Genomic DNA, 12,099 nt, shown 5'->3' with positions numbered 1-12,099 from the left:
CTGTTTGGTCTAAAAAACTATGTGGACAGGCCCTTCCTTCCCCTCAGCTCTTATTTCTATCTCTAGAGGAAGCCAAGGTAATGGACACAAAAGTGTAGTGAAATTTTCAAGGCCTTGGTTGTCATCTTATTATTTTTATAATCATTATTTTTCTTTCTTTTTATTATACTTGTCTTTGTTATTATTTGATTGATCTGTCCAGTTTATGAGAAAATCTTATTACTATTTTATTTATCTATTTATTTTTCCCTATGCTGATTCTCTTTCTGCTCTTATTCTCTTCTTTCTTTCAATTTGAACTCAAAATTGTCTGCTCTTTTTTCTCTTATTTGTACAAAGTTCTCATTCTTTAGCACTCTCCAGACCAGTAGAGGTTAACTTTACGATTGGGTATATATCTAATCATGACCAGCAGGTGGAGACTGAAAACAAAACTTTGGGACAGTATATCCTAGCCCCTCCTCTCTATTTCCCTCAGTCTTCTTTCAGTCTCCAGCAGGTGTTGAGTGATCTGTACCCATCTCCCTTGGTAGGGCTGTTGGAATTTGTTTAGAGGTTTATTGTCCCCGTTTTTAGCCGGACGGAGCTTGGACGGACTCTGTTTGGGGGTTCGTCCGACCTCGGGGGTGTCAAACCCGGCGGGTCACGAGCGGGGTCCCTCCCCCCACTTCCTCCACCTCCCCATATTTTTTTAGAGGAGCCTCAGCAGTAAGCCTTGCCCCCTAAATCAAGCAAGGCATATTGCTTCGAGAGCCTGTGGAGTCTGTTCTGTAAAAAAAAAAAAAAAAAAAAAAATCCTGAGGTAGTGCTGGTCTGGAGGGTTGTATCCCTTTAAGAAAACTGTATTTTACTGTATTTTTTCAACTAACCGGCACTTTTTTTTACAGCTAGGTCGCGTATGGAGCAATGAGCACTTCTAAAGGGAAAAAGTGCTCATTGTGCTCCAGACGCGAGGCACTCGCGGCCGGCCTGTGCAAGCGGTGTTCAGGCCGGTGCGGTGGAGGAGCTCCGTCGGCAGCGGCTGCAGGCGCCCAGAGCTCCCCGCCGATGGTGCCTCGCGAGTCGGCAGGGAACGGTGGAGAAGCCCGGTCTTCTCCGTCCGCCCACGGAGGGATTCCCCGAGCCGCCGACGGTCGGGTTTTAGAGGATTCCCTCTCAGCTGATATTTTGACAGCTGATGCCGGCTTGCCTGTTTTAGCGGCTGAGACTATTCAGGTCTCTCAGCCGCTGCAGGCTATGGAGGGAGCTGTTTTGGCGGGAAAGACGCCATCTTCTCTGTCTGGCCCCTCCATTTTGTCTTCCACCTCAGGTGACCTTCCCCCTGTTTTGGCTAAGCAGGGGCAGGTTTCTGCTGGGTCCCCTGCTGTGGCAGGGAGTCCCTTGGGACCCTCGGGGGGTTTTTCCCCTGATTTTTTCTTTTCATTATGCAAAGCCTATTTTCAGGCGGCTGGGGGTCCCGGTTGCGCCCAGGGGGTCTCGGGGGGTGGGGTTGCCTCCGCGCTCCCTGCGGCTTTGCCTCTCTCGTCTGACGTGACGTCCCCTCCGCCGCCTCTCTTGTCCAAGCGTCCGCGGGTGTCGTGGGACGAGGATTTGTGGTCGGAGGAACGTGTCGGTCTGGAGGAGGACCTGGACCCTTCTGAGGAATTCCAGGACCCTCTGGAGGGGACGGAAGCTGGCGGCGGGTTGTCGGGTTTCCCGTTCTCCAGTGACGAGGCGTCCGTGGTGCGCCTTTTTCAGAGAGATGAGCTGCCTGACCTTATTCAACAGGTTTCTTCGGCTTTGCGTTTTGAGGACGCGCCGCCGGAGACTCCGCGTGTGGGGGACCCTCTGTTACGAGGGATCCGTTCCGTTTCCCGCTCTTTTCCTATGCATCAGGATATTAGGGATATTATTCTTGAGCAGTGGAAAACGCCGGAGACGCCGTTTCGGCTGGCGCGCAGCATGGCTCGCCTGTATCCCATTCCTGAAGGGGATCGGGCTACGTTAGCTTCGCCAGTCGTGGATGCGGTGGTCTCGGCTATTTCCAAGCGGCATACCGTGCCTGTTGAGGGCGGTTCTGCCTTGCGGGACTCTGAGGAGCGCAAATTGGAGACCATCCTTAAGCAAAATTTTCAAGTCTCTGCCTTTGGGGTCCAGGCGGCTATTTGTGGGGGACTGGTCGCTCGCGCCGTGTTTCGGTGGGCGGAGCGGGTCTTGGATCGAGAGTCTGACGACTGGTCTCTGGTGGATCAGGAGGTAGCGAAGATTGAGATGGCTGCCTCATTCCTCTCGGATGCTCTGTATGACTTGGTGCGGATCTCGGCTAAGTCCATGGCTTTTGGCGTGGCCGCAAGGCGTGTGTTGTGGCTGCGCGCTTGGGCGGCGGATGCTGCGTCCAAAGCTAAGCTTACTAAATTTCCCTTTCGGGGGTCATTTTTATTTGGAGAGGACTTGGATAAGTTGATTCAGACTCTGTCGGACTCGAAAGTTCCCCGTTTGCCGGAGGACCGTGCCCGCCCGGCGTCTCGGGGTGGTGCGGCCCGGGGGCGTTTGCGGGAATTTCGCAAGTATCGCCCTGGGCGTGGGGCTGCTTCTTTCCAGTCTCCGGGGTTTTCCCGGGGTCGGTTCTTCCAGCGCATGCAGCCCTTTCGGGGGGCCCGTCGGGGGGCAGGGAATCCCTCCGCCTGTTCCCCCGCTTCCCGTCCTGCACAATGACGCCTTGCCGGCGCCCCCCTTGGTTCCGGTGGGGGCCCGGCTGCGCGACTTTTTTCCCAAATGGGCCGAGATCACGTCCGATCAGTGGGTCCTGGAGGTGGTGCGGGACGGTTATGCCCTGGAGTTCGCCCGCTCTCTGCCGGATTTTTTCCTCGCTTCTCCGTGTCAGACTCCTGGGAAGACGCTGGCGTTTCGCCAGACCCTTCAGCGCTTGCTAGATCTCAGGGCAGTAGTTCCAGTGCCCCCCCCGGAGTGGGGCACGGGCAGGTACTCCATTTACTTTGTGGTGCCCAAGAAGGAGGGGACTTTTCGGCCCATCCTCGATTTGAAAGGGGTCAACAGGGCTCTCAAGGTTCCCTCTTTCCGTATGGAAACGCTGCGGTCGGTCATTCTGGCGGTTCAGCCGGGGGAGTTTCTCACTTCTCTCGATCTGACGGAGGCCTACTTGCATGTTCCTATTCGGACCTCTCATCAGCGTTTCCTGCGCTTTGCGATCTTGGGTCGGCACTATCAGTTCTGTGCGCTTCCCTTTGGGCTGGCCACGGCTCCCCGGACGTTCACCAAGGTGATGGTGGTCGTCGCGGCAGCCTTGCGGTCGGAGGGCATCCTGGTACACCCCTACCTGGACGACTGGTTAATTCGGGCCAAGTCGTTGCAGGAAAGCTCCCGGGTTACGGCTCGGGTGGTGGAGTTTCTCCGGTCGCTGGGCTGGGTGGTCAACCTTTCCAAGAGTCGGTTGGTTCCGGCTCAGCGTCTGGAGTACCTCGGGGTGCTGTTCGACACCTCCTTGGGGAAGGTCTTCCTCCCAGAGGCCCGGGTGAGCAAATTGCAGTCTCAGATTCGCCTGCTTTTGGCGTCCCGGTGTCCTCGGGCGCGAGATTTCCTCCAGGTCCTGGGGTCGATGGCGGCGTCCCTGGACGTGGTGAGGTGGGCGCGGGCCCACATGCGTCCTCTCCAGTATGCTCTGCTCCGGAGGTGGTCTCCCCAGAGGCACGGGATGGATGTTCCGGTTCCCCTGCGAGGCTTGGCGCGCTGCAGTCTGCGTTGGTGGCTCCGGACCCCTCACCTAGTTCAGGGGGTGGGTCTGGATCTTCCGCAGTGGACGGTGCTCCTTACGGATGCGAGTCTCCTGGGTTGGGGGGCCCAGTGTCTGGGTCACTCAGCTCAGGGAACCTGGTCCACGGAGGAGGCCTCCTGGTCGATCAACGTGTTGGAGACCAGGGCGGTCCGGCTGGCGCTGTTGGCTTTCCACTCCCTTTTGTTGGGCAAGTCGGTCAGAGTCCTGTCGGACAATGCCACGGCGGTGGCTTATGTCAATCGTCAGGGGGGCACCAAGAGCACTCTGGTGGCGCAGGAGGCGGCTCGGCTCATGGTTTGGGCGGAGTCGCATCTTCTGGACCTCTCGGCCTCTCACATTGCCGGGGTAGAAAACGTTCAGGCGGACTTCCTCAGTCGTCACTTCTTGGATCCGGGAGAGTGGTGTCTCGGCGCCGAGGCGTTTCAGTTGCTAGTGCGTGCTTGGGGGCAGCCCCTGATGGATCTGATGGCTACAAGTGGCAACGCCAAAGTACCCCGCTTCTTCAGTCGTCGCAGGGACGGTCTGGCCGAGGGTCTGGATGCTCTGGTCCAACCGTGGCCAACGGAGGGGCTGTTGTATGTGTTCCCTCCTTGGCCATTAGTGGGCAGAGTACTGCTTCGCATTGTTCGCCATCCGGGGCTGGTGGTCTTGGTGGCTCCGGATTGGCCTCGTCGTCCGTGGTATGCGGATCTGGTGAGGCATCTGGTGGCGGATCCTCTTCCTCTGCCTCTCGAGTGCGATCTTCTGACGCAGGGTCCCATTCCCATGTTCGACCCGTCTCCCTTTTGTCTTACGGCTTGGCTCTTGAAAGGGGCCGCCTGAGTAAGAAGGGATATTCCGACAAGGTGATCTCTACACTTTTGGGGTCCCGGAGGCTTTCTACCTCTCGGGCTTATGTACGGGTTTGGCGTCTTTTTGAGGAATGGTGCCGAGCGCGGGGAGTGGTCTCCTTTCGCGCTTCTCTGCCTAACATTCTAGAGTTTTTGCAGGATGGCCTGGATAGGGGCCTGGCCTGGTCTTCTCTTCGGGTTCATCTGGCGGCCCTGTCGGCTTTTCGGGGGCTGGTGACAGGTCAGCGTTTGTCAGCCATTCCTGATGTGATTCGCTTTCTTAGGGCGGCCAAGTTGATCAGGCCTCCCATAAGGCCCTCGATTCCCTCTTGGGATCTCAATCTGGTTCTCTCTGTTCTAGTGCGCCCTCCTTTCGAGCCGTTGGATGGCTGTTCGTTGAAGGACCTTACGCTGAAGTCGGTCTTTTTGGTGGCCATTACTTCCGCTAGACGGGTGTCTGAGCTACAGGCTTTCTCTTGTAGGGCTCCCTTCCTGGAGTTTTCGAAGGAGCGGGTTGTTTTGCGGCCTGTTCCTTCCTTTCTGCCGAAGGTAGTTTCTCCTTTTCATGTCAATCAATCGGTGGTCCTCCCGGTCTTGGGTAGTCGGGAGGGTTCTTCTGAGCAACGACAGCTGCGCAAGTTGGATGTCGGTCGGGTCCTCCATGCTTATGTGCAGCGGACCCGGGATTTTCGGAGCTCCGATCATCTCTTTGTGCTTCTGGCGGGTCCTCGTCGGGGGGCTGGCGCTTCTAAGGCTACTATTGCGCGTTGGATCAAGGAGATGATTGCTTCCGCTTATCTTCTGAGTCAGAAGCCGGTTCCGGAGTTTCTCAAGGCTCATTCCACTAGGGGTCAGGCGGCTTCTTGGGCTGAGTCGTCGCTCGTGCCTCCGGTGGATATTTGTAAGGCTGCGGTTTGGTCCTCCTTGCATTCATTTGTTCGGCATTATCGGGTAGATGTTCAGGCGCGTCGGGACGCGGTGTTCGGTGAGCGTGTTCTGGTATCGGCCCTTCGGGGGTCCCGCCCGTGAGAGGGACTGCTTTGGTACGTCCCAATCGTAAAGTTAACCTCTACTGGTCTGGAGAGTGCTAAAGAAGGAGAAATTAGGTTCTTACCTGCTAATTTACTTTCTTTTAGCTTCTCCAGACCAGTAGAGGTCCCCACCCTGTCTGTTGTTGTTGTTGTTGGGGCTGTTGCGCGGGCAGTTTTTGGTTTTTGCTGCGGGTTCTAGTATTTTTCTAGGGCCGGGGAGAATTGAAGAACAGCGGCTGTGGCTCGGCTGGCTTAGCTGGCGAGCTGTGGGGACCTTCTTCCTTCGGGAATTTCTCCTCTGCATTTTCCAACAGCATTTTTGGGTATGTTATTTGTTACTCCTTTCGGAGTATTGTTTTTTCTCTCTGTTGTTTTCCAGTTCTTGGTTCTGCTTGGCTATTCGGCAGACTGAGGGAAATAGAGAGGAGGGGCTAGGATATACTGTCCCAAAGTTTTGTTTTCAGTCTCCACCTGCTGGTCATGATTAGATATATACCCAATCGTAAAGTTAACCTCTACTGGTCTGGAGAAGCTAAAAGAAAGTAAATTAGCAGGTAAGAACCTAATTTCTCCTTATTATTATTTAATATAATTCAGAATGTAAACCGCTGAGGTCTGTAATATGGTGATGCAGTATAACAAATGACAATCTTACCAACATAGTAAGAGGCCAGAAACGCTCCCAAGTCCTTGAATATTTAACAACACTTTTGTGTCAAGTTTCCTTGGCTTGGTCTAAAAAAAGCTGTCCAATCCTAGCTGACTGCAAGAGAGCACGTTTGGTGGTGCATAAGGCCTAGCACTTCTCTAGCCTGCTCGTCCTGTTGCAGGGCAGATAAGTTGTTTGACCTACCTGGAACACAGCAGAAATGCTGGTGACAGAAGAATGGTTTAGAGTAGTACCTGGCCTGTCACGCTCCCAACCCCCAATGTTCTGCCATGAACTAAGATTGGATGGTATTCTAATGCAAGTTGGGAAAGAAATGAGAGGTGATATGTACCGATAAGGAATCAGAGCTCAGATCATAGCACCCCACCCAAGCTTTTGATTAAAGCAATAATCGCAAACTCCCCTGCCCATAACCTTTTAAAGCATGCCGCTTGAGCCTGCCATAATTTTCAGAGCAATGCTAGATGGAGAATAGCAGCCCTCCTCCTTTTTACTTGGCTTCAGAAACTGAGCATGGGTGCTGATAGCATCTACATAGTAACATAGTAGATGACGGCAGATAAAGACCCGAATGGTCCATCCAGTCTGCATAACGCTCTGCTGAAATCTCCCAAACAAGCAAGTGAAAGGATACTTGATGGTCTCTATTCCTCTGACAATGATGCTCCTGGGGGAAACCAGGGAAAATTAGCTGGTAGGAGTTAAGGTAACATTCTGCTCCCAGTTAGCTTGGGAAGATTGTGGGTAAGTGAGTAGGGATTCCCAGTGTTCATAAGAATGACGATTGTCACTGAGACAGTTCTTGGGTGCATATTTTCAGCCATGGTGAACTGGTCAAATTTTGGCTGCCAAGATTTAGGAACATTTTCAACTTAAAATGTAGGTCCCTAATTTTGGCTGAAAATGAGGCTTACACCTAGATTATGCACTCAGGATGGCTGAAAATTAGGTTGTGAGCCTGTTAATGTTACATGTGACACTTCAAGGGCTTTCATGAAGAAAGAAAAACTGTTTTCCTTTGCTTTATTTTAGATAATGAGTATTAATCCTCAGGACCTGAGAAGACGATTGTGGATTATCTTTCCTGGAGAAGAAGGTTTAGACTATGGAGGGGTGGCAAGGTAAAGGGGAACATTGGTTACATATTCTTAACAGCAACCAGGCTTGAAAGATTTCAAAACTAGAAATTACTGATTAGGCAGTTCTTTAAGGGGTTTCTTTGGTGACGAGGAAGCTGGATGTTGGGGAGTCCCTGGACATCGTATACCTGGACTTCAGTAAAGTATTCGATAGCGTACCACACCGTAGGTTGCTGAGCAAGATGAGTTCTATAGGATTGGGCGACACATTGACGAAATGGGTTGGGAACTGGCTTGGAGGTAGGCTTCAGAGGTAGTGGTGAACGGCACCCCCTCCGAAATGACGGAGGTAATCAGTGGAGTGCCGCAGGGCTCGGTCCTGGGCCCGATCCTATTCAACATCTTTATAAGAGACTTGGCAGAAGGGCTGCGAGGTAAAATAACATTCGCCGATGACGCCAAACTAAGCCATGTAGTGGGCAAAAGCACAACAGACATAAATTCAATGTCCGACAACATGATGCACGACCTACTCCTACTGGAGCACTGGTCTAGGTCCTGGCAACTCAGCTTCAATGGCAAAAAATGCAAAGTCATGCACCTGGGCAGCCAAAATCCATGTAAGACTTACATCCTTAATGGCGAGATCCTAACAAGAACTGAAGCGGAACGAGACTTAAGGGTGATCGTCAGTGAGACATGAAGACTGCCAATCAAGTGGAGCAAGCTTAATCCAAGGCAAGGCAAATCATAGGTTGCATACGCAGGAGTTTCGTCAGCCGTAAGCCTGAAGTCATTATGCCATTGTATAGATCCATGGTGAGGCCCCATCTGGAATACTGTGTGCAATTCTGGAGGCCGCATTACCGTATTATCCTACAATTCGACCTCTCCGCAGCTTTTGACGTTGTCCACCACGACATTCTAATTTTCCAACTCTCTGAGATAGGCATTAGCTCCATAGTTCTTGATTGGTTCTCCAAATTCTTACGCTCCCGCTCTTACATGGTTAACATGAGCGGCATCTCATCCTCCCCCTGGACCCTGACTTGTGGTGTCCCACAAGGTTCACCCCTCTCCCCAATCCTCTTTAACATTTACATGTCCTCCCTGAAACTACTCCAACTATCCCCCCTTGAAACTCTTTACACTTATGCTGATGACATCCTCGTCCTCCTTGAGACCGACTCGAACCTCACTAACCTCTCTACGAACATATCCTCATGCATAATGAACCTCCAATCCTGGGCATTCACAATGCAAATGAAACTGAACGAGTCCAAAACAAAACTCCTTTGGCTCCTCCATCCCATTGTCCTCCGGCTCCTCATTACAGCTCGAGTTCTCAAGCAAAGTCCTGGGTGTCACCTTAGACTCTTCTCTATCCTTCAACGACCATCTCCAATCCTTGGTAAAAAAATACTTCTTTAGCCTTCACATGCTAAGGAAAGTCAGACCCTATTTTCACCAAAAACACTTTGCAGTCCTAGTACAATCCATCATCCTCTCCAGATTGGACTATTGCAATTCTATCTACCTCAGCCTAACCAAGAAAAGCCTCCACATACTTCAGCGGATTCAGAACGCCGCAGCTAAGCTTATTTTCGCGAAAGGCAAATTCGATCACGTCTCGCCACTCCTGTCTAAGCTCCATTGGCTCCCAGTAATCCCCAGGATCCACTTCAAATGTGCGTGCCTAGCCTACAAGATCCTACATGGCATCCTTCCTGCCGTAATCCCTCTATCCTGGAACTCCCCAACCCCTACCTCCTCCAGATCGTCCCAAATTTTTAAACTATCCTTCCCTTCCACAAAAGATATCTCCCATGCAGGCAAACTTGATTCATCCCTCCCCTTTAGAATCACTGAGATCTGGAATAACCTCACCTCCCCGCTCCGAACCTCAAGCTCCCTCCAACTTTTCCATAAACACCTAAAAACCTGGCTATTCTCAAAACTGTAACATTTCCCCCCTCTTAGGCCTCTCCCCTTTCCCCCACCCTTTTACACCTAACTCTTAATCTCTCCACTGTAGTTCCTCTCTCATCCTACTTCCTGTAAACCGTGCCGAGCTCTGCATCCGTGGAGATGGTGCGGTATATAAACCCAAAGTTTAGTTTAGTAAGGATGTGCTGAGACTGGAGTCGGTCCAGAGAATGTCCACCCGGATGGTCTTGGGACTCAAGGAACTCCCGTACGAGGAACGGCTGGATAAGTTGCAGCTGTACTCACTCGAGGAACGCAGAGAGAGGGGTGACATGATCGAGACATTCAAGTATCTCACGGGCCATATCAAGGTGGAAGAAGATATCTTCTTTTTCAAGGGTCCCGCAGCAACAAGGGGGCATCCGTGGAAAATCAGGGGCGGGAAACTGCACGGGGACACCAGGAAATTCTTTTTCACTGAATGGGTGGTTGATCGCTGGAATAGTCTTCCACTTCAGGTTATTGAGGCCAGCAGCGTGCCTGATTTTAAGGCCAAATGGGATAGACATGTGGGATCTATTCACAGAGAAAGGTAGGGGAGGGTCATTGGGGTGGGCAGACTAGATGGGCCGTGGCCCTTATCTGCCGTCTATTTCTATGTTTCTATGTTTAATGATTGCCCCCTAGATCAAACCCTTCAAAAATTGTTGCAGATCCTCCGTGAGGAAAATAAGTGATCTGTCTTCAACATGCATATTCTTCCATGTGGGAAAAAGAAATGGCACTGGGGTAGAACCAGCAAAATTTTGAAATCCCCTCTGCTTTCCTCCACATATTTACCACCTACAAAGTATTGGGGTGGGGAGGACTTACCTGTGGCACTGGCAGGCTGACAGATTTTTAAAGGGGAAAATACAATTTTATGCACATATTTTCAAAACAATATACACACAGGGGTCCTTTTATCAAGCTGCGGTAAGGGTTTAACGCGAATAATACCACTCGTTAAACCGCCTGCCATGCTAGCCGCTAATGCCTGCATTGAGCAGGCGTTAGTTTTTTAGCCGGCCATGGGGGTTAGCGCGTGATGAAATGTCCAATGCACTAATCCCACTAGTGCGGCTTGATAAAAGGACCCCACAGTCTTTTGTTCCATCTGGATATATAGATATTTTTGTATGTCCTTTTGTTTCATGTATTCTATTTGTTTTTATGATGTTACACATCATCCTGTGTCCTAAGGAAGAAGCAGCAATCAATAAATACATTAAATAAATATAAATTATTGAAATTTAAAGCCTGTTTTGACAGATGGATTCCAACACAGAGTTCTTTTTATTTTTAATCTTTATTCATTTTATTTTCAACATCAAGTGTACAAAAATTTCAACAATAAAATATCACATCACTTGAAATATTTCATTAATAATTAAAATGAGCTTTATCCCCCCACCCCCCCAATTCATCCAATAACCCAAATATTAAACATATAATAATAATATCCAATTTTTAATATTAAAGTATCCTAACCCACCCTCCCCCCCCCTTCTTTCATTAATATCCCATAAGGAAAAGAAACAAATAATCATTAATCCTTACAATAACTTATTAAAGGCCCCCACACATCCTTAAATTTATCAAAATAACCATTTTATATAAATGGCATACTGAGTTCCACCAGAAACTATAATTTAATCTAGAACAATTCTTCCAATTATATGTTATCTGTTGGACAGCCACTCCCGTAAGGATCAACAAAAGCTTATTATTAGCAGCAGAAATTTGACGCTTAGCCCTCATACTCATTCCAAGTAAAACCGTATCATAAGATAGTGCCACATGGTTTTCCCCAACACAGAGTTCTTGAAAGTGTGCCGGATATTAACTTTCCTCAAACAGGCATTTTTTGAGGGCAGGTCTCTCTTAGTGTCCTGGTATAATGTGGGTTTTGATCGACCAATAGAGGGAAAACGCTACTGCTGTAGTAGGCCAGCATATTTTGGTGAACTACCTCCATTAGGAGCTTGATTTACAGCCAAGTTGACGCTAGGTGTAGACCAGCAAGAAATAAAAATGGACAGCGGGGCGACGTAGGGCAATAAAAGAAAAGATGGAAAAGGGGGATCTAAAATAAGGAAACTTTCAAAATCCCTAAAGACTGTTTAGCAAACACACTGAGCTAATTCAGCCACTTACCCTTCAGAGTTACACAGATTCTTTATGCTAGCACACAAATATTGAAATCCCTACTTGAAAAGCCAGCTTTCCTGTGTGGATGATTAACAGCCAGAGCCAGTGGACACCAAATGATCAAGCTTTTTAACAAGTTGGTCCGTTCCAACTACATGAAGAAGGGAGGTGCTACAAGGACCCAACCCCTGCGGCATCAAAAAAAAAAAAAGTGAAAGATGTCAGAATGGCACCATTATTAATGTGCCACTGAGAATCCAATTGGGAGCCTGACTTCCAGTGGCAGAGGAAGAGTAGAGCCACGGCCGCAGCGAAGAGCAGAACAGAAATAAGCCAAATGAAGTAGTGGAAAAGGGAGACAGGAGGTACGAGATAATGGTGATGGGAGGAGGGGGAGGGGAAGTGGATGCAAAGGAGGAAGGCTGAGAGTTCAAGGGGGAGGGATTGAAGTGCAAGGTGGGGTAGGAAGTTGAGGAAAGTGAGCGCAGAGAGGCAACGGAGAATGCACGGAGGTGAGAGAACTCCTAGAGTCAGCTAGCTGGAATTAAGACAGTTTGCTGTGTCTCTTCCACCATCTATTGGACCCCTTCCCCCCAAAAAA

The 12,099-nt window shown here is 50.1% G+C and overlaps 1 protein-coding gene across 7 annotated transcripts in view; it reads left to right on the top strand.

Moving 5' to 3' along the window:
• Positions 1–12,099, top strand: part of ITCH (itchy E3 ubiquitin protein ligase) — a 92,057-nt gene that overhangs the window by 66,692 nt on the left and 13,266 nt on the right. For all 7 annotated transcript variants that reach the window (XM_033914187.1, XM_033914180.1, XM_033914184.1 and 4 more), the window contains one exon: positions 7,336–7,424. In XM_033914187.1, the coding sequence (XP_033770078.1) occupies positions 7,336–7,424 (89 nt within the window). The remainder of the gene's footprint in view (positions 1–7,335; positions 7,425–12,099) is intronic.

This window comes from Geotrypetes seraphini, chromosome 11 (genome assembly GCF_902459505.1).
Source record: "Geotrypetes seraphini chromosome 11, aGeoSer1.1, whole genome shotgun sequence".
In the NCBI taxonomy this organism is placed as follows: Eukaryota; Metazoa; Chordata; class Amphibia; order Gymnophiona; family Dermophiidae; genus Geotrypetes; species Geotrypetes seraphini.
This window is presented reverse-complemented; position numbering and strand designations above follow the sequence as displayed.